The sequence below is a fragment of the Rhipicephalus sanguineus genome, chromosome 1, assembly GCF_013339695.2.
Source record: "Rhipicephalus sanguineus isolate Rsan-2018 chromosome 1, BIME_Rsan_1.4, whole genome shotgun sequence".
NCBI lineage: Eukaryota > Metazoa > Arthropoda > Arachnida > Ixodida > Ixodidae > Rhipicephalus > Rhipicephalus sanguineus.
The window spans coordinates 217,912,685-217,940,176 of NC_051176.1; the positions used below are offsets into that span (position 1 = coordinate 217,912,685).

The 27,492-nt window shown below is 45.1% G+C and overlaps 1 protein-coding gene across 1 annotated transcript in view; it reads right to left on the reverse strand.

Annotated features, from left to right (window-relative positions):
* Nucleotides 1-14,350: 14,350 nt before the first annotated feature.
* The window catches only part of LOC119372031 (annulin), a 57,607-nt gene continuing 44,465 nt past the window's right edge, over nt 14,351-27,492 (reverse strand). The window contains exons 12-16 of the mRNA XM_037642475.2: nt 22,926-23,071; nt 21,420-21,564; nt 20,042-20,202; nt 19,581-19,720; nt 14,351-15,122 (exon numbers count right to left, since the gene is read on the reverse strand). Of these exons, the coding sequence (XP_037498403.1) occupies nt 14,942-15,122; nt 19,581-19,720; nt 20,042-20,202; nt 21,420-21,564; nt 22,926-23,071 (773 nt within the window). The 3' untranslated portion in view covers nt 14,351-14,941. The remainder of the gene's footprint in view (nt 15,123-19,580; nt 19,721-20,041; nt 20,203-21,419; nt 21,565-22,925; nt 23,072-27,492) is intronic.

Sequence of the window (27,492 nt, forward strand, 5' to 3'; positions counted from 1 at the left end):
CATACCAATCTTGATGGCACATACCCGCAACAAAACAGTCTGCTTTTTCAATGAACTCATGCAATCAATTTAAGCGCCCCACATAAGAGGCCGCATAGAGAGAAGCGCGAGGTTGAGATCTGCTCCGGAAGGTGCCGCAACGATCGCAGGTGTTCCCAAGAAAGCAGGCTGCTCTTTCAGTGAACTAATTCAATTAGATTTTGTTAATTACCCTGACAGTGAATTGGCCCTTATTTCAACTAAACACATGCTCCGGTATCCTATGCATCCTACAAAACTCTTAACTTGAACCATTATCTCCTTTTTATATGTGTTTTCATTTTTTATTGGGTGTTTCATAACATTCGAGCCAACGCTAAACTTACGGTTGGCTGGGGAGCGAAATCCGGTGTGTTCCTTGAGAGAGAGAGAGAGATAAAAGCGAAGGAAAGGCAGGGAGGTTAACCAGGTTGTACCCGGTTTGCTACCCTACACGGGGGGAGGGGGAAGGGGAGAAAAAAGAAGAGAGAGAGCAAGGAGGAAAGAGGGAACAAGTAATACGCGTGCACACATCAGTGTTCACCGCATACACACAGACAGTCACAACGGGAAAATATCTGACATCATTTCCTCTGCGAGATGCTAAAAAAGGCTTGCAAGGATTGGCTCCAAGGAATCCAGTACTTGCAGAGCGCATTGAGCCGACGGGGTTGTCATTCCGTTGAGGAGAGTGCGCATCGTGGTCATGAGAGACCTCAACACAGCGAGGACTTGTAGGTTCTTGTCGTGACAATCATCTGTGGACGATGAAGCACACTGCGGGGCATTCTGCATCGGCTCTTTATGAGTGCGCAGTGGTGGCAGTGAGGGCCACGCGACATCCGCCGCCGCTTTCAAAGCTTCTGCGTCTTTCCGGCTCTCCAATTGTGATGCGTTGGGCGGTGGTGGTGGCGGCAGTAGTGGTAGCTGTCGCTTAAGGGAAGTCTGACCATCTGTCGGTGTAGGAGATCGCGTTGTCCGTCCAGATTGGGTAGCAGTAGTCTTAGACCTTCGTCGCCGACGCGAGCGTCGTTGTCTATTTCTCACCACATCAGCAGCCTCTTTGTGCGTCGAGCCGTCCCGTACCATCTGTTTCATGACGCTCCATTCTTTTTTCCCTAATGGACAGTCCCTTGATGAGGCTTCGTGTGCTCCATGGCAGTTGGTACATTTGAGGGCAGTTGCTCGGCAGGATTCCGCATTGTGTGGCTCTGCACAGAGGGGGCAAATCGCCACGTTCCTGCAAACTCCGCTCACATGACCCATTTTTTGACATTTACGGCACTGGAGTGGTCTTGGTGTAAACGGACGGACCACGTGACGAAAGTGTCCCACCTTCACGTGGGATGGCAATATGTCACCTTTGAAGACAATCTTCACGCAACGCGAGTTGCCAAGACGTGAGACTTGGACGATGTTGCTAGAAACACAATGTCGCTGGGTGCTAGCGCCATTAAAAAGATTCCGATTAAGAAAGGCGCACTGTCCTCTTCCGCTGCCTCTTTTAACCTCTGAGCGATGCCGACCGAATGGAAGCTTCATGGAAGGACCAATGTCGCACAACTTTCGAGGCTCCTTTCTGGGATTCTTTCTCAGGACGCACAGCCGGCTCTCCTCATTCATTGGCTGACTCGCGCTTTAGTATTCGCTGCTCACTGCATGGAATTGGTGGGAGGGCAAACAAGTGAGCACATGTACCTAAGTTGCACATATAGGCTTTGTAGCAGCTGTAGGATCTCGGCCAGTGGTCAAGGTCTGCCTCAGTGCAGATGTCCGTAGTTCAACGGACCACTTATTCTGCACAGCGGAAGTTGCGCCAACTCGATCCTCGTCTTGAACCGCGTCTTTTGGATGCGCGCACAAATTGCATGACCACCTTTTGGGCAGATGAGAGGGCAGAACTACTTGATCGCGGCATGAAAGCGACATGTGTCGTATGTTTCTTATCGTTCCAGAATATGATCTGCTCCGGCAGTTGAAGTGCGTGGCGTCTAAGGGAGTGCAAAGCTGAAATAAAGTTCATTTCTTGAGTTTTAAGTTGCTTTCTCCGCTAGAGCACAGGGCTTCTCGTCTCGAACAGCTGCCGGTAGAGAGCGCCCATGATAACGCCTTCATGGAAGAAGCTTCCCCATAAACTAAATCAACTTTAAGTTTTTCCCCTAAAAAAATCTAGGTAAATAATAGCATAGTCCCTCATTGACAATAGCATTACTGTAAACGATCAGGACTTAAAATCTGATTTTTCTGTAAGATTTGGGCACGAGCAGTGCAGCGGTAAGTGCAAAGTGTTTCGTGAAAATTTTTAGGTGGAATACGCCCGTTTCTGCATTTATATATTTTTTAAATCCGCTATATTTTTAAGTTCGCTATCTCGAAGTACATGCCTTACCGCCATGCAAACGTCAACTTAGCGCGAACTCAGTGCACCAATCGCAAAACAAAAGTAATTGAGGAGCCTTTTTCTTTATAAATAAAATGGTTGACCATATTGAGTGTAATGTTGAATGATTCGAACCCTAATATGCAGATATGGGAATTCCGCCGTTTTTTTCGAACATCTGCGCATTTGCATGGAGATAAAGTATTGCCTTCGAGATTGGAGTACGGGAATTGGTTGACAGTGTTTGCGAAGCACCGACTCAGACTAATTTTAAGTTTTTTCATGAGAAACGAGGCAAGAAACTACGCCACGTGATACTCCGAAAGGTCGGGACGATAATACGGGGTTTTTCTGTAGTGTTTGAGCACGGACGGAACTGCAGTAAGGGCAAAATCTATAATGCCCGTCCCGGCGACGCGCTTTCAGTAACAAATGAAGTAAGAAACTGCTGACTTACTTGATGTCTCGAGCCTCTAAGTATGATGACGGAACATTAACATTCATTGGAACAAATCAGCAAGCTTGCCCACTAATTGCTCACCTACAACAGCCTGATAACGCTTCATGATGCTGGCGTCTGTCACGGCAACCATTCAAATCAAATCAAATAAATCAAATCAAATCAAATCAAAATGAGTTTATTAAGACATGTATACAAAAAATGCGTACATAATATTTGGACCAATAGCCTACGTGGCTAGTAGCTGGTCCAATAGAGAAAATACATAAAAGTTAGCAACGCACATGATTGGTCATGAAAAATGATTGGTTTTATACATATGGAAGTTTCAGTGATGTACAATCTACGTACGGAAGGTGATTACAATTCATTAGACAAGAAAAAGCGTTTGCAAGAAAGGTTGAAGTTACGCGTAGTGTTTATTTCCAGAGGCACAGTGTTCCAGGTTACAGCTCCGAAGAATTCTAGCAATCGTTCGCCATAAACGTTGTTACAGGGAGGAAGATTTAAATTTAACTGACTTGTTTGTCTGGTGTTTGCACGCGGGAAGTTGAATATGGTGTTGGGTAGTGGAAAGTTTGTGTACAGTATTTTGTGAACTAGGCAAGCTACCTTATAATTTCTTAGCGCCCTAAATGAGAGAATATGAAGATCATTGAATAGGGTGCCACTGGGGTAATGAACGGGGGAGAATGTTATTATTCTTAAAGCAGGTTTTTGTAACTGGAGTATAGGTCTTAAATAAGTTTTGTATGTTAGGCCCCAGGCCTCACAGCAGTAGCCGAGGTGTGAATGAAACAGAGAAGAATATATGCAACGAAGTAGAGAACGAGGAAAATATTGGCGGGAACGGACCAGTGCATAACAGCTGAAAGCTAGTTTTCTACTCACAGCATTGATCTGGTCTCTCCAGTGCAAGTGATGGTCAAAAAGAATTCCCAAGTATTTGGATGAGTCAACCCTATTCAGAGTTTGGTTGGCCAGAGAAATTTTAAGGCTGCTGTAGTTCACTATTTTTCTGCTTGAGTGAAATACGACGTATTGAGTTTTCTCAGTATTTATGGCTAGCCTGTTTTCTGTAAACCACTTATTTATTATTGTCATTTCTTTCGATATAACGTCTTGCAGTGAAGGAAGTGAGTTACCTGAGTAAAGTAATGCTGTGTAATCAGCACACATTAGGACTTTTGTGAACTTAAGAGCTAGCGGTAGATCATTGACGTATAAAGAGAAGAAAATGGGACCCAAAACCGATCCCTGTGGTACTCCGCATGTGACATCAGCAAAAGTAGAGCAATGTTTGTCAATTACTACTTGCTGTCTACGTGCGTGGAAATAGCTCTGGGTGAATTGAAGTGCGTTTCCAACGACTCCATAAGACTCTAACTTTTCAAATAGTCTAGCATGACAGATTGTGTCGAACGCCATCCTTACATCGAGAAATATTGATACTGCAACGTCCTGCCTGTTTAGAGCGGTGTTAATGAATTGTGAAAGTGTTGAAACGGCGGTTGCAGTAGATCTACCTGCAATGAAACCATGCTGCTGCGGGCAGATAATGTTATTGTTCTCAAAGAATGCATTTAGTTGTAATGCAATGAGTTTTTCGAATAGGGTGTTCACTGTACTGAGAATAGTTTATTGGTCTATAACTACCCGGGTGGTTCGGGTCACCAGATTTGTACACTGGAATGACTTTACCAACTTTCATACATGGCGATACATGGCGATAGCAGACGATATCAAACCCTGAGCGCTTTCATCCGAGCTCTTCGGCAGGCCGTTGCAAGGGGGTCGCGTGGGTTTGTAAAAAGGTCCATTACTGCCGGTAACTGTGGTTACAAATCAACATGGCAGCGCCAAAAGTGCGGATAGTTGGGCTTGTTGGTTGTACATATATACTTGAAAGAAGAGTGCAAGAAACGACAGGAGAACAGAAGAAGCGCTACGTGCATCTTGCTTCTTTGCGCTGTTCCTTGAAGTATGGCATGGCAGCGCCTTGAAGGCGCCACCGCCCGCTTCGATGCAAACTTGAGCTTGCTATTCGCCCACTACGCTGAAAGCAATAAATAAATGGTTAAATCAGCCATCGCTCTGTGTCATCTCACGCTGAGGGACAAAGCATCAGGTACGGTTTGTCATTACTAGCGAGATGAGTTGTTTGTTTAGTCATGCCTGCTAAGCCTAACGCGCACAGAATTTGATAATGATTCTTGGAAACAGCGCGAAATAGTCAAGAATACATTGCTGTCGAAGCGTCAGCGCATAAATCTACATCAAATACAAGTGTAAGTTTGGAACTTACGGGCCACACAGCAAATGACGACTTGATAAATTCGAGGCGTAGGGCACCAGCTTCGATGCAGGCATGCTGCTTTTTCCGACGTTGCCGTCTGCTAGCTTTACTCGCCTAACGCGTGCGCGTAGACTCCAGGAGGACGCTGAGCAGACGACGTGGTGCGGGTGAATACATTGTGACGGATTTTGGCCCTTCGTGTTGGCCAAGGTGTCCTGTAGCCACCACTAAAGGGAACTTCTGAGATGGAACATTGGGTTCGTTTTATTGTAGCACTGGTGTAGTCACCTCAATGCCACTTGTTCCTTCGACAGTTGGCGGTGGCACCTCCTCAACAATGTCAGTAGGCGGAGGCTCCTAAGCGTCCTAAGAATGGCGGGGAAAGATTCATGCCAAAGGACACATCTTGGCTCACCAGTGAAGTAAAATGGCTCGAAGGAACGTGCACACCAACTTCTCTGACTTTTTTTTCTTCACTCCTCCCCCCTACACCTGCATCGTATGAGTTCCGGGTCACGAGGGCCTCGAAGGGAAGGGAGCGGCACACACAGCGGCCCGCGCATGCGTCAACCGGGCCTCCCTGTACGAGATCCAAGGCACCTTCCACACAACAACGTCTGCAGAAGAAGCAGAATCGATGCCCCTAACCTACCACGCATTGCTGCAACACTATCGGCTTGAACGCAGGTTATACCCTCCCCCACATCCCAAACTCACAAGAGACGGAGGCACCGACTACAGGCGACTTCAAAGCAATACGTTCACTTATGGCATCCTATTGTACCATATGAGACCAACGTTACACGTCTACATCTGCCCACACTGCAATGTGGCAGCCCCTCTGGCACACCTTCTACTGCAATGCAAGCAAAGATTTCCAGCGCTACAAGCAGCAGCAACAGATGCGGACCCAAGCCTCCTCATGGAAGCGTGGGAGGCTGCGATCCCCAGGCCATATATATATATATATATATATATATATATATATATATATATATATATATATACCCGAATGTCACCGTACATGTACAACCGCCACGCTCAAGAAAATAGCAACTAGGTGAAAAAAGACACCAGTCCTTAACAAAAATAGTTTAACAACAAGAAGATTAACAAACAAGAAGCCAATTTTGAGGACCAGACAACCTTGCCACAATATTTCATGTAAGTGCGATGGTATTAGAGAATGCCCTACAAAAACTCGGTAAAAATGCACTATATGAATTCTTTGCAGAAGATCGTGCTGAACGTGCTCTCGCCCTTTACAAGAGCGCAGCGCTTTGAACGCTTTAGTAAACGATTACAAGCTAGAAGACGTTGGTCGCCTTTTGGCCAATACATCGCAGCCGCAATTTACGCATTATCAGCAAGATAACCAACCAAGGCTTGACAGAGCTCCTATCACGTTATAACTACAGTGCCTTTATGCGATAGCTAGATTGTACAACCGGTTTCCTTTAGCAACAATGATATAGTGTGTTTTGTGCTTGGTGACAAGTCAACGAAGCTAAGGTTTGACTGGGCGCTTTGTAAATTTAACGGAAAGCACCTGAGTGATGACAGAATTTGTAAACGATGTAAAGAGCCGGATTTTTTAAAAAATCAAAGAAAGTGAACTTCAGAAGGAACTCAATTCTCTGTCATTCAAGGCAGTGATGAAAACGGAAAGTTTCACGAAAAAATTATTGAAGCTGTGGCCACAAAAAAATACAGAGCAGCGGTTATTCGGGCGAGGGCGTAAAGATTGCGATGAAACGCCGAACAAGAGCGCTTATTGCTGATGAAAAGCGGCATGTGAAGAAAAATGAAATAACACATATTAATTACCGCGATGGTGTTCCTTCCGACATGAATGTGATAGAACAGGCCTTTGGGGAATGTTGCCGCAAAATGTTCGGTATTTCAATTCATGTGGTAGCTGAGCACGAAGTAAGTTCCTTGAATTTCATGCCGCGTCTTGATAACGAGGTAAAAGCTAGTCTCGAGCAACCGGTAAGCGCGCGAGAAATAGAATGAGCGATCGAAGAACTTCCTATATAGAGGCAAGTCGTCGGGTCCCGAGGGCTTAGGAGCGGCTTTCTACAATGTACTTGGACCTGGGCTTGCGGGCATGTTGGTGCATGTATGCACTGAGGCATACGAAAAGAAACGAGTGCCGCCGTCTTTCCAAAAAGGCGCACATGGTTTTAGTACCGAAAACAAATTACAAGGGAATTTTATCGGTTGGGGCATACGAGGCAGTTAGCCTCACGAATACCGATTACAAGACATTCACCGCGATATAGAGGTCAAGCAGTCATGACAAATTTAGTCAGTCCGCACCAAACTTGCTGCATAAGAGGCTGCACCCTTAGTGTGTTCTAGAGTGTTGCGACGCTTTCGCTAAACGCGTTCCTTTGACGCAGCTCAACCTGGCGAAAGCCTTCGGCCTCGTCTCTCACGATGATGTTTTTCTTGTTTTAGAATACGTGAACGTCGGAAAAGTAATTTTAGATGGTGCTCGAATGGCACACGAGCAATGCACAACAATGTTTATGATTACTAAATCGCTCAGCCCAAAGCTTTCAGTGATGTCTTCCCTCATACAAAGGATGTCCTCTACGCCTAATTCTTTTTGCCTTATACATCGAGCCCTTCTGTTTAGCAGTGATACACAGTGAAAACATCCGAGGTTTCAAGCTACAGCTTTCTGAAGTACTGGCACACGCTGACGACAGCTCGCAGTCTCCTATATGAAAATGAAAAAAAGAGACCATGATCACACACGCGCTAAGATTTCGTGCGGGAAAATCCTGAGGTGCATCTGTACGAGCGGTGCTTCACCTTTACACCGTACTGATTCTCGGCTTTATGCGCTACAGCTTACCTGTGCAGGGCAGGACCCGAAGGAAGAACAAACATACGTGTCCTGCAGTCGATTCAAGCTCAAGCACTGAGAATACGCCTTGGCCTTTCGAGATGCGCATCTTCAGCAACGACTGCGGCCATCGCACGTGCCCACCCAATCACATCATACATTCGCGTCGATGCTCAAAGAATGCACATCAGACATTTCGCCCGGATACCACCTGACCTGACTTCATGCTTCTAGGCCAAGCTCTGTGTTGAGTACCATTGTTGTTCATCGTGCAGCTCTACCATCGATATTCGCGCCTGTGACAAGACCATCAATACCGTTGTGGTCCCTGCATCTCCTAGAAGCCCTTCTAACCATTTATGGAATCAAAAGCAAAACCAAGCTGGAATGTTTAGGCCTGAAGCAAGCCACGCTTCAGTTCTGCACGAGAAACACAGTGGATGTCTTCAGATTTACACGGACGGTTCAGTTTCCTCTGCAACCTCAGCAGGAGCAGTGGTTATTCCCACGAAGACCGCCACCATAAAATTTAAGACATCACATTTCACATCACTGACGGCTGCAGAACTCGCCACCCTCCGTGCCGCACTAGAGTTTGCTATCGAAGACCGTCAAAGGCATGGTCAATCTTCTGCGAACCCAAGGCACCTCTTCTGTGTCTTATGCCGCCATTTCGTCATGGACCAAATGAACAACTAGTTGCTGTTATAAGACTTCATCACCATGCAGTCGAGAAAAACACAACATAGCGTATCAGTGGATAATGGGTCATTGCGGTATTATGGTAGCGACCGGGCAGACGAGGCCGCCCAGTCTGCCCATGATGGGGCCCACTATAATAGATATACCGTTATCCAGAACCGACGCAACTGCAAGGCTTCGTTCGCTCGCACGTGAACTCCACTTGCACAGTGCAACTTGACCGAATTCACCAACGCTCGTCTCCACAGATTTGATCCGAATCTTCAGCTCCGTCTTCCGTGAGGAATATCCCGAGCTCAGAGGACGCTTCTGTGCCGCCTGTGGCTTGGAGAAGCCTTCCCAAAAAAAATTGAAGGACACGTTTTAACTACGTAAATTCCAAAGTGTGTTCCGCGAAAGCCTGTGGCCATTCGACTGACTATGCCATGGTATCGGGGGAATCCACACTCTTGGGGCGCTTCTCCGAACCGCTTGCCGTGGAATCATCACCGGGCCGCTTGGGAGCCATCCGACTAACTCGACTGCTGCAACGAGACGTCTGACGAAGGAGCATTGCCGCACACGCCGCTGCGCCATCAGGTGATTGCTGAGAGAGTGTGAGGGGGCACGGACGGACGCCGCCGCCGCGTTGAGCAACAGTTGCGCAAAGCTCGTTGGAAGGAGCAACGCCCAACTGTTGCTATACGCCGCTGTGCCATCACGTGATTGCTGAGAGAGTGTGAGGGGGAGAGGCTACAGCTGGCACCGTTCCAGGGCACGGACGGACGCCGCGAGTATGAGACATTCAAGGCTTTTGGATCGGAATGGCTAACAACGCCACATGCGATTATTGTAGCCGCGAGAAAACGATTGCCCAACTTCTCTGTGAGTGTCCCCGTTTGCGTACACCCAGAAAATAGCTTTCGAGCGTGTTAAACACATATTACAATCGGCATTTGCAGAGGAAGGGGTCCGGACACTGGCCGAGACCACCCTCAGCGGAGAAGGCGTTGAAAGCGCTGTTCGTTTTTTACGGACAACCGGTCTTAGCGACAGACTTTAAGCATTGTTGCATTTTCCGTTCTTTTCTTATTCCTTTTACTTTTTTTATTTACAGCCGCCTTTCTGTTCACTTTCATTGCCCCTTTCCCCTCTTTTCCCAAGCGCAAGGTAGCCAGCCGACCTATGAACTGGCTAACCTCCCCGTATTTCCATCTGCTTCTCTCTTTTGCTCTCTGGATCTCAGATCAAATGGAAGAAGTGCATCGGTATTTGGCACGGTCGTTGGGACATTATGCCGGCTCATTTTGCAAACGTCCGTTGGTCAACAACAACAAGTAAGTAGTGTCTGGTTTTGCCGCTTGAGCCCTGTAAAGATAGCACGCGGTACTGGGCTGATAAAGCTTAAAGAATGAATGGAAAAGCAAAGGGTTAGCCGGGCGAGATTTATCAATGTTTACACGCGCTACTGTGCACAACCTTTTCTTAGCTAGTAGTGAAAGTACGGTATATGTATACCTTACAAGTCTTTTGTATGTTTCGTTCAAATGTGAAAAAAAAAATGCGTTGTGTTACTGCCACATGCATATGGGCTTCTAGTTGGGAGAGGGTAAGCAGAGCCAATTTGTTTCGTTCAGCCCCCAGTGGTGAGCGGAGTCTGTCACATTTGATAACCAGACACATTGTCTACAGTTTTCTTTTTTGCGTGATCAGACACATGATTTTCTGCGCACAGTGATTCAAGTTCGGTTGGGGAAAGCACTGCCGCAATTCATTGTAACTACCACAGATATGAAGGGAGGAAGTGTTATTGGCTATTTGCGTGAAGTAGTTTAATCTTTTCGTTTTTCACGTGCTGGATTTTCCATTGAATATGTGTGCTCTGTGGCAAGAAAAACACTGTATAGAAATCTAGTTAATGCAATGTTGCCAATACCTTTGTACAGGTTTGTAAACTGGGGAGGTCAAGGAGATGATGTATTGAAACGGCTTTAAAAAAATGCCAGTTAGGTAGCGAAAGGAAAAACAGCGCTTAAAAGACGGGGACAAGTAAAGAACGACACACCCGTCTTTTAAGCGCTGTTTTTCCTTTCGTTATATGCAATACCAACAGACCCAACCTCGTTCACAATTGCCAGTCAGATCTTCTCAAGAAACATTTTTCTTTAAGCTGTACACAAACACGCTACCCGTAAAAGCATTACCAAATGAAAAAATAATTTTTGTGCCATGGACAGTACACTGCTTACATTGCAAAAAAAAAAAACCACAGATCATCGACCACATTTTTATCGATTGCTGGAATGCAATATTTCATCGGGATGACTTACAATTGACACTAAAAAAAAGGAAGAAGAAGAAGAGAAAAGACCCACCATCTATTACACTTCTGGTATTCCCTTTTTGTCCACAGATAACGAAGGAGGAGTTCCGCAGGATATGCTTATGCTCCTTGGCCTCCACAGTCTACGGAAAACGAGAATGGCAGCGCAATATGCGGATGTCGGTACCCGACCGGTGAGAAGCAACTTCGCTGAGATTGTCACGTGTATTCGGGAAGTATACCATCCGCAAAGTGAGCCTCCTGAGCGGGTGGCTATTTTTGATGACTTGATTACGCTGAAGGGATTTTAATATACAATGAGAGCCAAATTGTGCCTGGTTTGTGCCGCAAGCAGAAAACACAGAAGAAAAAAAATGTCGTCGAAAGAACGATAGAGGAGCGCTGCGTTAGAGTTACTGCATATGCTACCTTTGGGTAGCAGAGTTGCGCATAGGTCTGGCTAGCAACCATGGCTATGTCGCGAAGACTCACACCGTTTTTGCAGGCGACACGCCTACCGGGTCACCGGCCGACATGTTTGGCGTGTCGAAGACCGGTGATTTACTTTAATGTGAATGACTAGTGTCAATCCAGTTCGCTGCAGCGGCGCCATCGAGAAATACAAAAATTGGCCCCAGCGTCAGCTTCTCCGCAACGCATGGTTGCTAGCGGTGTTTGGAAGACAGATGCGCAACTCTGCTACCTAAAGGTAGCATATGCAGTAACTCTACGCTGCGTGAGATATGGGAGCCATCTCGCAATACGTCGGGAAACGAGCTTGTGCAGAGGGCACGGAGGAGGAAAGTTCTTTCGTTCCTCCGTGGCAAAGGGTTTTCGTCGGCGCATCGTATTTTCAGCGCAGCTTAAGAAACTAGGGTCTTTAGAATTACGTATCTATACACTTTCTATTGAAGGACACACCTCATAATACTTACCTAGTGATTTTGGGCCTCAGATGTGCGTAATATTTACTTTTTGATTGACAACGTTCACAAGTATGAACAGCCGTACCAGTTCAAGATGCGTGGGCGGTAAGCAAGTGGTCAAGTGGTTCAACTTTGGCCGGGTTGCTGAATCGGGTGACAGACAAACAAACAGAAAGACAGACAGAAAGACCAAAATTTCTGCGTTTAAGTTCCCCAAGAAAGACTATCGTCTTTAAAAAAGCGTCGGTTTAGCCCAATGGGTAAGACACTGAGCTTCTCAGCGTGGGGTCGTAGGTCAGAAACTCGCTACGAAGAACGTTTTAGGGGCGAAGTACCTTAAGGCCGAGGCATGTCCGTCCGTGAGGCGTCCGTGTCCGTGCTTACACACCTACTCGTCCACTCGCCATGATTCACTTCGTGGAGATGCGCGGTTTTAACAATAGGTTTAACAATAGACTAATATAACTCATAATTGTGACAAAACAATATAAAACACCTACAAGCACAAACCCTTTATACTAGTCGGCGACTTCAACGTAGCTGCGTGAGCGGACCTTAGGACCTAGCTTTGTCGTCGACTCTTTATGTCACTTTATGTCACATTATGTCACTTTATGTGACTCAGTTTACATTATACGGGGCAACGCTCGGGTAACGTACGGTTACTCACACGTACGATACCCAGAGCTTCGCCCAATCGTGATGACTCACTTTGTGGAAATGCGTGGATTTTTTCTTTTGAATTTAGTCTTTTATATGCACGTTAATTTACATTATACATTATACTTTACCGGCAAGTATTCCCTTTCCTGCCATCTGATTCGTGGAAGCGCGCACGTGACGTGGCCTCGCGACCAATGGTAATTAAGACGCGATTCTGCGAGAACAGACGTCACACACACACACACACACACATGCGCGCGTGTGTGTGTTTGGGTTGTTATGGCTCTCTAAAAATAGATGTATCGTAAATTCTGACAACTTCTCCATTTAAACACCATCAAGTTAATAATTAAAAAGTGAGTTCAGAAGTGTCTGTTAGTTAGTGTTTTCAATATAACTTTAGCATTGGTAAAGTATTTCCACCTCGGCGTAAGATTTGGCCTGCGAAGGCGGCAAGTGCGTTGCGGTCATAGCCTTTTAATAAAAATCTGTGTCTTTTAACAAATAACAGCCGGAATACAATTTCTTTAGGCGGTGGTGGTGGTGGTGGAAAACATTTATTAAGCTATATACAGCGAGAGGTGTGGATGGGGTAAGCCGGATGGGCCCGCCCTTCACAAACACTAGGAGAGGCGGAGCGTATTTCCAAGAAAAATTAAGTGGTAATTCATTCAACAATAAGCCTAAGTGCGATAAGTATATCTTAATTACAAACTTTACAGCTAATGTTAAATAGAATTGTCACCGTAGTGGAGACATGTGTTTCTACATTTTAAAGGGCCCAAGTAGACGAAACTACTTGGCGACAAATCATTCGTTAAATTTATTCGTTAAAATTGGTCATTGCCTTCTCTCCCCCTTGTGATAAAATGATTTTGAGAGATTTGCCAACAGACGCTTGTTTTGTCCGCTAACTCCAGCCGAACTGCTGCTTCACGGATCGTCACACGGGACTGGGTCTTTACTACCATCTGGCGGGGAGTTTAAGAAATGGGGGAAGCGGCGCTTGGCGTAATGGCAGTTTGAAATTGGTAGCTCGCGAGAACTGAGGAGTTATCGAGCGTTGCTTGCAAATGGACACAAGGAGACCTACTTAGGTTTCCAAATCGTGGCAGCTTGGGTGTATTGGTAAGACATGGCCAACAAATTTTAGGCGCACAAGCAGACGAAGGCAGAAAGGAACGCGTAAAGCACACGGGCGCTAACTTTCAACAATTTATTGAGACCCGCAGAGCGGAATAATAGGGGCACACGTCACCATGCATGACGCCTGCGCAGGAGGCAAAATATGACACAGTCACCGACAACGCAGGTAATAAATTCCGCAATAACGTCGAAGTCTGGGTCATAATAAAGTCTGAGTCATAATAGTCTGAGTCATAATAAATTCCGCTCTGCGGGTTTCAATAAAGTGTTGAAAGTTAGCGCCTGTGTGTCTTACGTGTTCTTTACTGTCCTCGTCTGATTGTGCGCTCAAAATTTATTGGGCTGCTTCCGTTTCGTTTTTCCTTTTCTGATGGCGCGTGCCCAGTGCGGGAAATTGACCAAGATCCAGGTGGTACTAAACAACTGCTTTATTTTTCTACAGACGTGTGTGTCCACGTGTGCGAATATTATAACTGAGAGGGGGTGCCATTGATTTCAATTATACTACTTCTCTAAGATTTCGCCGTTTATAGCAACGCACGCACATACAATCACGAGGAGGGTGTACAGGTAATAGGAAAGAAAATCAGAGAAAAACTCTGCAGATTCACACATTGCTTTATTGGCCTCTCTCAAAACTCAGACAACCATCACATCACTACAGTGGGACCAAGTCGCGAAGCAGTTTCACATTTTATTACCTTGATGTAATCCCTTTCTTTCTATCCCCGCCAATGCAACCCTCGTGAAAACTTTACAGACTCGTGCCGGCAGTAAATTTTTTAGTGCGTTCATGCAAATGTACCGCGCAACACTGCACGCGGTTGTGCGAAAGAAATAGAAATAGCGCTTACACATCAGGCGACATCTACCCCATACGGCCAAAATACAGAGGTGCGAAAAAATATATATATATCTATGACCGGAACGAAGATAATCAAGCAGACCAGTTGCAAAACTATGCCGATATTTGTGGGAATAGGAAGGATAGAAATGGAGGAATGTGCTTTTTTTTCTTTTTCCCCCCTCTCACTTCCATAACTCGGCCACTGAGTGTGCCTCCTGCGTGAACGGGGCACAGGCGGACACGCACCATATTCCGCTGTCGCCAGTTAGAGTCGGGAAGCCGAACATCAGAATCTGCCAGGTTTGAAAGCCACTCGGCACGCAGCGTGACCGAACAGCGATCATCTATTCGACGGCGTTCGTTATTGTCGGACTGGCGGCTTCTTCGCCCTGGACGTTGACCTCCAGGAAGCCCTCGACGTCGTTCAGCTGCTGCGATATGAACTTGGCCGCGATGGACCTTGGTCCCGTCGTGGCGGGAGTAAGTGCGAACTCCACCCAGGCTTCGCTCCTCGCCTGCACTGGTCTGGAAAGCACGCACACCACGGAAACATATGAATGCGGATCCAAAGAGATCGTGAGCCAGAAAGAGTGAGTTCTAATGTCAAGGCAATATCATCGAGCCTGCATCACTATACAGCAACGCATTTGTAGAGTGAATACGTGCTAGGTACATACGCAACATAAATTCCATGATCGCTCAGTGCCGGTGTAGTCGCGCTGGGGATCACACAATGGCGACCCTTATTCCTGGCCACCGCGACCGCATTCCGGCGCATGAGTTCACTTAGTTTACTGGTTTACGTAATTAACTGTGCCTAGCAAAAAAAAAAAGAAAACAAAACGATTCTCAAGGATATGCTGATGCGTATATCGAACACATGATTCCAACTTTTGTATCTCTGTTTATCCCTGTTTTTTTTGTATCTCTTTTCATTTATATTTAATCTAATTTGCGTTTGTTCAATATATCGCTAAAAGTGGTGCATTGACACCTGGCCTTCAGGTGCAAGGCGTACAAGTTAGTAATTTGGGATGATGCGCGCTGCATGGAATCTCCGGGTACAAATCGCCTTTCGCAGAGAGTCATCTGCACGAAATTTTCGATACAACAGAACCGACGTAAGTTGCTGTATATCCGTGGAGCAGGGGCTGCTGAAGTACAAGAAATGCACTCACTGCTCTGCCGCTTTGAAAGTCGATGCAGCGAGAACAGGAAGGAAACAGAAACAGAAAAGGAGAAGGCAGGGAGGTTAACCAGAAAAACTTCCGGTTGGCTAACCCTACACTGGAGGATAGGGGAAGGGGAATAGAATGTAATGCGGCAAGAAGAGGAATAAGATGCCTGAGGCGAACGCCCTTAAGTGTCTCATCAGACGCCATGGCCTCGAAAAACGCGACGTTTGGCGCAAAAAAAAAAAAAAAAAAGAACTCACGTGACCTCTCAATCTCCGATGGTGGTGGTGGTCGTGACGATGACGATGATAAACCCTGTGAGTTTTCAGAAATAGCGCCTGCGCGAGTTGTCATTGGACATTTAAATGCAGTGTCTCTTTCATCACCGCTTTCGGTTGAAACTCATGCGATTTTCCATGAAAGCTTGCATGTGAAAGGGGGAAATATGACGGTGCCCACGTGAAACCACAAATATGAGGCAGCACTTGGTGATATGTTGGGATTCTTGGGGAGTCAGAGAAGCACAAAGCAATATTTGTTTACAAACATGCTATGAAATACTGGTGAATAAAATAAAGCGGCTAAGGTGCACAAATATCTTTACTTCAAAAGCATGCACACGGAACGAGGAAAAGGGTCAAGAAAGTTGGAAACCGAGTACAGAGTAATTGAACACTTAGGAAGGCAACCAGCTTTAATTCAAGAGAAATTGAATGAATGATTGTAAATTGAATACAAAGTGTGGAAGCAAACGTACTACGCATATTCGCAAATATGGCAAAAAAGAAATTAAGAAAGAGCGTTTGTAGTCCGGAGCGAAGTGTTCTGTTATTTGAGGATCGAACTGGCTGCCTGAGGACAAAAACATAGCAGCAGGTATTCTCAACAAGCTGAGGCATGTGTCTGCTCAGCATATTGTAATGAAATACTACCATGTTCGTCCAGAGAGACCCGTATAAAGCATCTACTTTCCAGGGTGGCTGGAATTCAAAGGAGGTGGAAGTACTAACTAGTCAACACATACAAGCACATTATTAGAAATTAGCGCGATGGCTCACTCGGGCACGTAGAACACCGCATTAGATAGGTAGGGTGATAGTGAATTCTAACAAAAGTGAACTGAGTTCTCATTGGTTTTAAAGTTGCAAAAGCTGAACCTAGACCACGAGGGACGCCTTAGAGCAGACATGCACCCCATTGCGCCGACGCGGTATCGTAGTAGATAATATGCATACTGAGGGGCCACTGTTCATGTCTTTCACTTTGATCCTGAGCTGATGTCGTAAACACCAGTATTTTAATGCAACCGCACGAGTTCCTGCTAAGTATCGGACAGCAGCGCAATGACCTGGATATAAAGCATAAAACGGGCGAAAAAAATCCGGCAGATACCACGCACTGTGGGAATCGATGTAATGCGAAGTAGCCAGCAAAGAGCTCCATACATCGCCTTGTTTGTCTTTGAGCCAAAGGAAATCATTCATGCCATGTCATTTAGTTCACCATATATGGCATGTTTGCCATGCACGTATGTATGCACAATTTGGTATATACAATGCATAACCTGTATCTATGTTCATCAAGCACTCGTGTCATGCCATACACTTTTTTGGTATATATCCAGTTAACAAAACGGCCGGAAGCGCATCATGACAGTGTCATGTAAATCATACCGTACATGACATGCATATAACATGATTCGCATGTTAGGACCGGACTTATCTTCGTCATGCAGTCACATCGAGCAATACCAATTTTGGTGTGTATCAAACAAGCGAAATGGCCGCGAGTGCACCATGAGTGTGGCATGTAAATCATGCCATACATGACATGCATGTCATGGTTTTCATGTTACCACCTGTAACTTATGTTCGTCATAGAGTCGGGTCCCGAAATACCAATTTTGGTGTATATCAAGCTAGCGAAACGGCCGCGAATGCACCATGAGCGTGGCATGTAAATCATGACATACATGACATGCATGTCATGGTTTTCATGTTACCACCTGTAATTCATGTTCTTCACACAGTCAAAGCGCGCAAGACTAATTTTGGTGTATATCAATCTAGCGAAACGGCCACGAGTGCGCCATGAGCGTGGCATGTAAATCATGTCATACATGTCATGATTTTCATGTTACCACCTCTCAGTTACGTTCGTCGTACAGTCGCGTCGCGCAATACCAGTTTCGGTGTATACCAAGCTAGCGAAACGGCCGCGAATGTCCCATGAGCTTGGCATGTACATCATGACATGCATGTCATGGCTTCCATGTTACCAACTGTTGTTCATGTTCTTCATACCGTCACATCGTGCAATACCAATTTTGGTGTATATAAAGCTAGCGAAACGGCCGCGAGCGCGCCGTGAGCGTGGCTTGTAAATTATGTCGTACATGACTTGCATATCATGGGTTTCATGTTACCACCCTCATTTACGTTCGTCATACAGACGCGTCGCGCAATACCAGCTTTGGTTTATATATATTTTTTTTTTGTTTCGAAAGTCTGCCCTTAGGCATAATATTTATTCAGAAATACACATATAAATTTGCTTCGTGTATGAAGTCCAGTAACGAGCGGTGGTGAGGTCCACTAATCCAGCGGTCAAGGTCGGGTGGTCGGCCAGGCCTGAGGCCTGTTGCACGTAGGTGACGACGACGGCTTAAGCTAGCGAAACGGCCGCGAATGCACCATGAGCGTGGCATGTAAATTATGACATACACGACATGCATGTCATGATTTTCATGTTACCACCTGTTATTCATGTTCTTCATACAGTCACATCGCGCAATGCCAATTTTGGTGTATATCAATCTAGCGAAACGGCCGCGAGTGCGCCATGAGTGTAGCATGTAAATCATATCGTACATGACATGAATGTCATGATTTTCAAGTTACCACGTGTCAGTTTGTTCGTCATACAGAAATGGCTCGTCATACAAGTTTTAGTATATATCCATTCATTTAAACGGCAGCTAGCGCCCCGAGACCATGTCATGTAAATCATGCTGCACATGACATGCGTGTCATGATTTGCTCGTTAGGACCTGTCATTATGTTCGTCATGAACTCTTCTCACGCCATACCAATTTTGGTATATACGAAATTGACAGAATGGCCGCGAGAGCCCCAATGCCGTGGAATGTAAACGATGCTGTTCATGACATGCGTGTCATGATTTTCATGATATGACTTGTCATTTATGTTCGTAATACGGTCATGTTATGCCATACCAATTTTGGTATACATCCGTTTAACGAAACGGCCAGGAGAGCACAAAGTCGTAGGCGGCTAGATAGATAGATAGATAGATAGATAGATAGATAGATAGATAGATAGATAGATAGATAGATAGATAGATAGATAGATAGATAGATAGATAGATAGATAGATAGATAGATAGATAGATAGATAGATAGATAGATAGATAGATAGATAGATAGATAGATAGATAGATAGATAGATAGATAGATAGATAGATAGATAGATAGATAGATAGATAGATAGATAGATAGATAGATAGATAGATAGATAGATAGATAGATAGATAGATAGATAGATAGATAGATAGATAGATAGATACGCTCAAAGTCGCAGAAGTTCGCTAAGAAATGCTTCGCATTTAAAAGCGCCCGTGTTGTTTGCTCCACGGATTTTTCCCCGTGGTTCTTCTCTCACTTCACTCAAGCTGAGAGTATTCCACAGTGTCAGCTACGCACCAGCAGCAGTCCGGAATCGAAAGTCCGTTTCTGTGCTCAGCAGCAGAGCGCCATAGTTCTGATCACGGCAAATGTGGAACAACTCACTCTCGCAGTGCAAGGTAGTACGGTCGGCTCAGGCCCGGTCCCTCGATGGCGAAGAAGCACCTGGTAAGCCTGCCCGGCAGAGGGTTCTGGAAGCTTGCCGTAAACTTCTGACGCTGTCCCACGAAACACGCACCGTACGCCTGCGAGTACGGGCGCATATAGAAAGCAGCGACAACTGCAGGTCACGAAAACAGCACTGCTAGTTCATCTTCATTACGCAAGTGTGCATACATGGCAGCCAATAAAACGAACACGAGAACAAGAGACAGCATTATACCGTCCTATGTATTTTTTTTTCTGCCTGAGCTCTCATCTGGTGCGTTGGCACGTATTCGGTCTTTGAAATAAATCCCAACTAGTAGAACAATCGCGCCGCTTCGATGGCTTATTTCGACGTTACGAGCAGTACAGGTGTCCCTTGGCCTGTTCTATATGAGTGGTTGCTCCAGTTGTGTGTATACCTTGATATCGATTTCGGGCATGGTGAGCATGAAGTCCTCTTGAGCAATGTAGTCGTACTTGACTTCCGGAATACTCGCCATCATGGTAACCTTAAAGGTGGCCTGGTCGCTGACATCTCTTTCGTAGTCTTTATAGTGCACCGTCAGGGAAAGCATCTCCTCTGCAAATGTAAGAAAAAGAAAGTAGATTTATGCTGCATTTTTCTGTCCTTTCAACTTACTACTGCTTTAAATGAGGAGGCAGAGAAATTATTTCCCCTGTAAATGTAAGAAAAAGGAGAATTTCACGATGCGTTTTGTGTGTTGCCTAAATAATTTTCCTCTTACTACTGCTGAAAGTGACCGGTATATCGCATGAAGATAGGCAGTGGAAGCGGCAAAGGCATTAGAAAACACAGGGCTTTAACGGGGCGCGTAGGTTATCGGCTTGGCTCTCGCCGGCGGCAAGTTAGTTTTTCTTGTTACCTTATCATTTCTACATCTCAGTTAGAACAATAAATAATTTTCGCTATGCTTTCCGGAGCATCGTTTTCTGTTGGCTGCGTACTGTGGCTAAGAAAAATCGAGCCTCTTTGATCACCGTATTCTAACTCACTAAGGTTATGTATTTGAAATTGACACCGCTCGTGACGACACAACACCAGTAAGTTGAGAAATAGTCATCTTCGTGGGCAGTTTCATGCACAAACATGCATGAAATAATGGAACACAGACGTGCATAAGGTCACATTCATGAAAGCTCCGATTCACCGGGACTCACTCGAACAGGGACTAACACCAACTCCAATATACCTCGGCACACTCAGGCCCACAACGCAAGAGAGACGCATGCGCTCTCGCAGACCTCCCCCATTGTTTGGTCTGAGTGACTCGACTAAATAGTTGATAGAAATGAAATATATGTATCGTTTACAAACTGAAAATTATACGCCTGCTTTGCTAAACATAAATCATTAAACACACGCGTGTTGCATCTCAGGCAGTCATTGTGCTCAACAATACATCTCTGGGACCTTACACGTGGCACTGCCTCTTCTTTCTTTTTCTATATGAGCTTGAGCAAAAAGCTCTAGCTATTGCGCGAAGCCTGTGCTTTTACATAATACAGCCACGCAGCACACTTAAAGGATAATATTACATTGATTATTAGACCACTATAACGGAGGCAACTGCTGCTTTAACTCCGCTGCTAGAGGGCGTTCGATTTCTGAGCATAAGGGCTTTCTGTTACTAACATTTCTTGCGTAAATGCTTTTCGGGATTGCTGGCCCAGGTATCTTACTTATAAAAAGAGTCTCTTTCAATGCTTTCTGTCTGATAGAACGCCAGGCTTTAAAAAAAATCGACTTTGTGAAAGCACAATGCGATGTGTACTTACCGCCGTTTGGCCTTAGGTTGATAGGAAAATTCTGGTGCTTGAGCGCCCTCTTGGTCGTTCCAGTGTAGGTAACCGTCTCAATTCGGACAGCGATCTTGCATTGGTAGGCCCTAGACGGACTTTTGTTGATAGCTTTAGCCCGGATCTGGAATCAATGTTACTATTTCAGTGATTTTTCTCGCTAGATCTAGCAAATTTTTTTCTTTTTCTTTGCCCCCTCATCATTAACAAATTAGGTCAACCGTCTGTTAAATATGGGCTCCAAACAAAACATGTCAACAAGTCCGTAGCTTCTAAACAGGGTACTGCGTATATGATACCTTTATCGTGCGGAAAGGTGTATGTTGGACAGAGCGGAAGATGTATAAACATAAGGCTGCAAGAGCACCGACGCTCGCTCTCCTACCCAACCACCACGTCCTATCATTTGGCCATCATTGTCTTTCTTGTAGTTGCAATCCAGATTTCAATGACATTAGCATCGTTTCACGCCATCATAACAAAGTAACGACAGAAATAATTGAAGGCTACCACCATTACCAGATTAAAAGACAAATGCGCAAGTCAGGCACCTGTAACCGTTGCACGTGAAGAATTTGAATATCTCATCAACACGTGCGTAGCCTAGTGCCACATTGATATTGTATTGCCACACGCGTTCCTTGCTTTCTATGTTTTACGTTACCGCCCCCTTACACGTGTTACTACTGCCTTGCGCAAGCCGCGCCAGAATGTCTGGGAACGTTCCAGGTTCTAGTAGATCATTTTGTTATGATTTCGCACATGACGCGAATATTCAAGGTTATTGCAGAGCTTGCGCGACCACCAGCGATAAGGCTTGAATGTTCGATGCCGCATGTATAAATGCCGACGCGTCTTGCCGTGGTTCAGTTTTACCGACGGCCGACGCTCTGTTCGCCGCTATCAGTGTACAGTGTGTATTGCTGTAGTTTAATTTCGGTTTCCCGGCCACAAGTTCGGCCAAATAAACAGTTTCATCTTGGACACGCCGACTGCTGCCTTCGTCGGCGTCACGAACCCGTGACTGTATCGTTGTGCTTTGTATGTTTCACCAATGCCGCGTTCCCCATTTTCGATGTCACCTTGACGTGGTTTGCTCACACATACGCCAATTTCCCCTTGACCGATTCAGTCTCCATATAAGGAACGTTTTCAATAAAATAAAAGCTTCGGTTGAAAGTACAGCGCATGTCCTCTCTTTTTCTCGTTGCTTGCGTATTTGTTGTCAGACGCTGCCCCACCCCAATTATGAGCTGACAGCGTTTGCTGTAAGATTAGAATCAACGTAGTGTAGCGTTCCACATTGTTCGCCACCTGGAACAAAAGTGCTCGAACGGAAGTGCCCTCGTAGACATGATATTCTTCCTAGTTCAATGTTCCGATCACAACGGCCTACATTGCTCAATTCACATACTTTCAGTTGTGCTACCACGCTTCTGCAATCTTCACTTTGGAATGTTCACATGGCGCTGCAGCTTGACGTACCACTATGGAGGATCCGACGAGCACTTCCTTGATAGGATCGATAAGAAATTGCACGTCGTCCATAGAGTCGTTCAGGTAGAACCGAGCGTACGCATGGTTGTTTTCTCTCAGAGCCTTCAGAACGATGTCCCTTTCGTCTTGGGAACCTGGAAAATAAGAACATAACAGTTCAGTGATTTGCGAGAGAAACGTACTCCAAGAAAGGAAGAGTTTTTATTCTGAACGCAGCCTATCGCTTCAAGCACTCGTTGTACCTTGTACGCCCCTCGCCACTAATGGCTATATGCAAAGAAAGAGAGTGAGAGAGAAATGTAATGCGGAAAGGCAGGGAGGTTAACCAGAAAACATATCCGGTTTGCTACCCTGCACTGGGGAAGGGGTAAGGGGAGACAGAAAAGTAAGAAAGAGAGGAATGGGATAGGGAGGGGGGAAGCACGCACGCACGCACGCACGCACGCACGCACACACACACACACACACACACACACACACACACACACACACACACACACACACACACACACACACACACACACACACACCGAGTGTCACAAAAAGCCGTGGAAAGATAGGATTTGGTTTAGGAGCTGTTATTGTTCACCAAATATGGCGCGCACCCGCCATGGCGTGTGGGTGATAGGACAATGATCGGGTGGTAGGGGGGCACAGAAATGGAGAAGCAAAATTCTATTTACCAAGGCGTATTCTATTTACCAAGTTGCAATTGAGTGCTACAACTTGTTCAATAAATTGCCAGTATTTAAGATAAAATGTTCACGTTAAAGGGAGACCCCTCTGACGAGAACGTAGAGAAAGCGGTGAGTTCTGCACGGCGCCAAATGCTACAAGCGCTGCCATATATGAAAGGCCGTTCCCAGTTTAGGACGAAAACTTAAATGCAGAGCAGTCAAACTCATCACAAAGAGTGCGGTGCTTCAAGAGAACAGCGTTCCTTGGGTGAGGATTAATCACTTCTGAATATTTGGCAATAGACAAAGCTTTTTTTTTCCTATGAGCAGTGCTTTAGTTTGTGCTAGTTGGTTCATTGTCGGACTTGTTAGGAAGTGACAGCGCAAGGAACACGAACACACGGACAGAGTAACGCACTAGACGCTACGGGCGCTAAGAGTGCTTTCGTAAGCACGCTTTGCCATTGGCTGACCGCTTTCCTCATCACGACTGCCATGGAAAATGTCATTAGGAACAATTCAAGCGTATGAGCTTTTTTTTCGTCCTTTTTTCACGTTTTCTTTATTGAAAATACTGATCCAGGCACTAAGTTGATAGGAGGAGGAAAAAAGGAAGGACTTCCAGGAAGTCAGGTAAACCAGAATACGTATTATAGCGGAAAAAACCAGGGACACAGAAAGATGCGCACAGGACGACCGCTAGGTAAACCAGGTGCGAGTCCGGTTTGCTACCCTTGCCTAGGGAAACCCTTCCCAAGGGTTTTGAAATGAAACAAGAGAGACGAATGTATTATTTGGGTGAAACACGTACAGCTGTCCAATACACAATAAATTTTATTGTTTTTACGAGCTGTTTACAATCGGCCGCCCGCTGATGTTAATATGTCCGACATCGCATTTGGCTGGCGTTTCCTCTTAACGTAATAACTTTTTGAGAATATGAAACCGGCAGACCGCACTCGCTAAAATGTTTTTACGTTACAACTGTTCCTAAGGGTAAATATAACCGAATAGAGGAGAGCACCGGCCAATAAGGAATGCCGCTTCAAACGAAAGATTTGTAAGTTCATCGCCAGAAGCACCGAGGAGGGGTGTAAAATCATTCTTCTGTGACTGAATTTTGTTCACTTTAAAACATACGAGGTCTTTGCGCCAGCTTTTATTTTCTTTTTTTGTGTACGAAAATTTGCCGCGTTTTCCTACCGGCTACCGAATATTTCGACCTCCTTTTGTTTTCGATAATAACCGCGATATTTTCCGTCTGTGCGTATTATGACTCTGTGGTAAACCATTATTTTTGGAGGTGGCAATAATAATAATAATAATAATTGTTGGGGTTTAATGTCTCAAAACTACGATATGATTATGAGGGACGCCATAGTAGAGGGCTCCGGAAGTTTCGACTGCCTGGGGTTCCTTAACGTGCACTTAAACCTAAGTACACGGGCCTCAAGCATTTTCGCCTCAGTCGAAAATGCAGCCGCCGCGGCAGGGATTCGATCTCGCAACCTTCGGGTTAGCAGTCAAGCACCATAACCACTAGACCACCGCGGCGAGTTTTTGGAGGTGGCAATCGGCATGCGACTTGCACGACCGTGCTACTCGATGAATGTAGCAAACAGCGGAGGGGAAGGCCTTCACGAAAAGAAACCAATTGGGTGGTTTACAGTTGCATATCAGCGAAGCACACATTTATAGGTTATAACTTATTCAATGACAGCGCATGGCTGCGCATCTGAAAGTCGCTGGTTCGATCGCGGCCGCGGCGGTCGCACTTGGATGGAAGTGAAACGCTAGAGGCTCGTCCGTGTACTTAGACGTAGGTGCACGTTGAAGAACCTGTGGTGGTCGGAATTTCCGGAACCCTCTACTGCGGCGTGCCTCATAATCACACCGTGGTTTTGGCGCGTAGAACCTCAGAAATTAATTAAGCTTATTTAATGACATCGTAATCATGGCGACTATACACCGCCTTCAGTGCGGAGAACTTTGAAACCTAAATAATTCTGGAGCTTAATACTTTAACAAAGTGAAGGAGTTTAAACTTTTCGTTGCACCGGGTAGTGCGATCATCATGAACCGGCACGCACTCTCTTCTTCACTTTCTGCTTCGCTCCCAAAACACGTGCGCCGATTTCTCAGGCGTGGGATGCAATAACTATGATGGGCGAGACAACGAGTACAGATAGAGAGAAAGAGATAGAAAGAGAAAGAGAGAAATTCTTGTGAGGCGAAATTCGAACCCGCGTACCCACGATCCAAAGGCGAGCGTCGTGACCACTCGGCTATCCAGGCACGCTAGCAGAGCGTAGCATAGTCTTGCATAGTATAGTATAGCAAGCGGTGGGACAGGGAAATGAGGGTGAGGAGAAGATATGTGATGGTGAGGAGGAGGGAAAGGGAAAGGATAGAGTAACGTATACTAGAATAGAAAGAGAAAGAAATGGAATAAAGACAGAAAGAGAAAGATAGGAAGAGAGAGAAAGGGAGAGAAAGAAAGAAAAATAGAATACTCAAAACTGAAAATAAAATTTCATCAAGTAAACCTTGCACGCTTGTGACTGTTTTAGCCGAGTACGCTCCGTTTAATAAAACTTTCCCTTTTTGCAGCATGATACCCTGGTAGAATGCGCGCTTACAGAACATATTGCATATCTTATAGAATGTTTAGTAACTATACAGCCATTCATAAAAATACATCATGAAGGAAGCCCTCATATGCATACTCTTATACAGATCTTCCTATGAATACCAAATATTCCTGAATGAAAACATTCAAGTGTAATTTTCCTCTTGCCTCGTAAAGCTTGAAGTTTATTTTTGAAGTTTATTTGCAGTTTTGACAATACGTGCGACCATGGTGTCGGAGCAAAAGGCGTGTCTATACACGCCTGACTGTGCTCCTGGCACCACGAGTACAGCAGACAACAGCGGCCAACTGCATTAAAAAAACACACACACACACACAGGCATATGTGCGTGTACATAAATGGCACAATTACACATTCATTGGTTCAATAAAGCATAGCAAAAAGTAATAATCCAAATAAGTACAAGCAAAATAAATGAAAATATATAGATACACGGTTCTGGAATAATTGGAGCCAGATATTCTTGATATAAGAGCAACAAGCGAATAAACGAATAGAAAATAATAAAAATTATGCAGCACTCGAACAAAACAAATTATTTACCAAGAAACTTTCCACTGTTTAGATTTTTTTCTAAATGTTTACAGAGTTATAAAATGTTACATAATGTCAAATAGCGCATGTTCATCATTCAGAAGATTAGGAATTTGCCATTATAATAATTGGTTTCCGTAGTTAGTTCGTGTTTTCGTTTTCACAAGGTTCCTAGATCAAAACGTGCAATTGATTGTGGCATTGGTGTACGCCGAAAAGAAGTTCTCGCGGTTACATTTAAATTGTAAAAATGCTTTTTCAGATAATTTTTGTTTATAAATACTCCTGATATGCAAAATACGATCCTGCAGAAAGTGCTCAGAAGTGTGTTGACACATCGAGAGATTATGGATAACACGAATACACGTTTTTTGAATTCCTAACAGGGTATCCATATTGGTTGCAGAAGTCTCACCCCAAACAAGCAGGCTGTAGCGGAGTCTGGAGTGAACAGCAGAAAAGTACAACTGACGTTTAAGCTTTGAAGGTAACAATGTGCGATATTTATTCAACATGCCGATTAGTTGTGCTATATTCCGTTTAATATAGTTAACATGGTGCGTCCATCGCAAATTCTCATGAAAAAGTACTCCCAAGAAAGTGTACTCAGAAACTCTTTCAAATGCTTGCGACCGAAATGATAAATTAGATCCATACTCCGCAGGCTTGTTCATTGGAGCAAAGACCATGTAC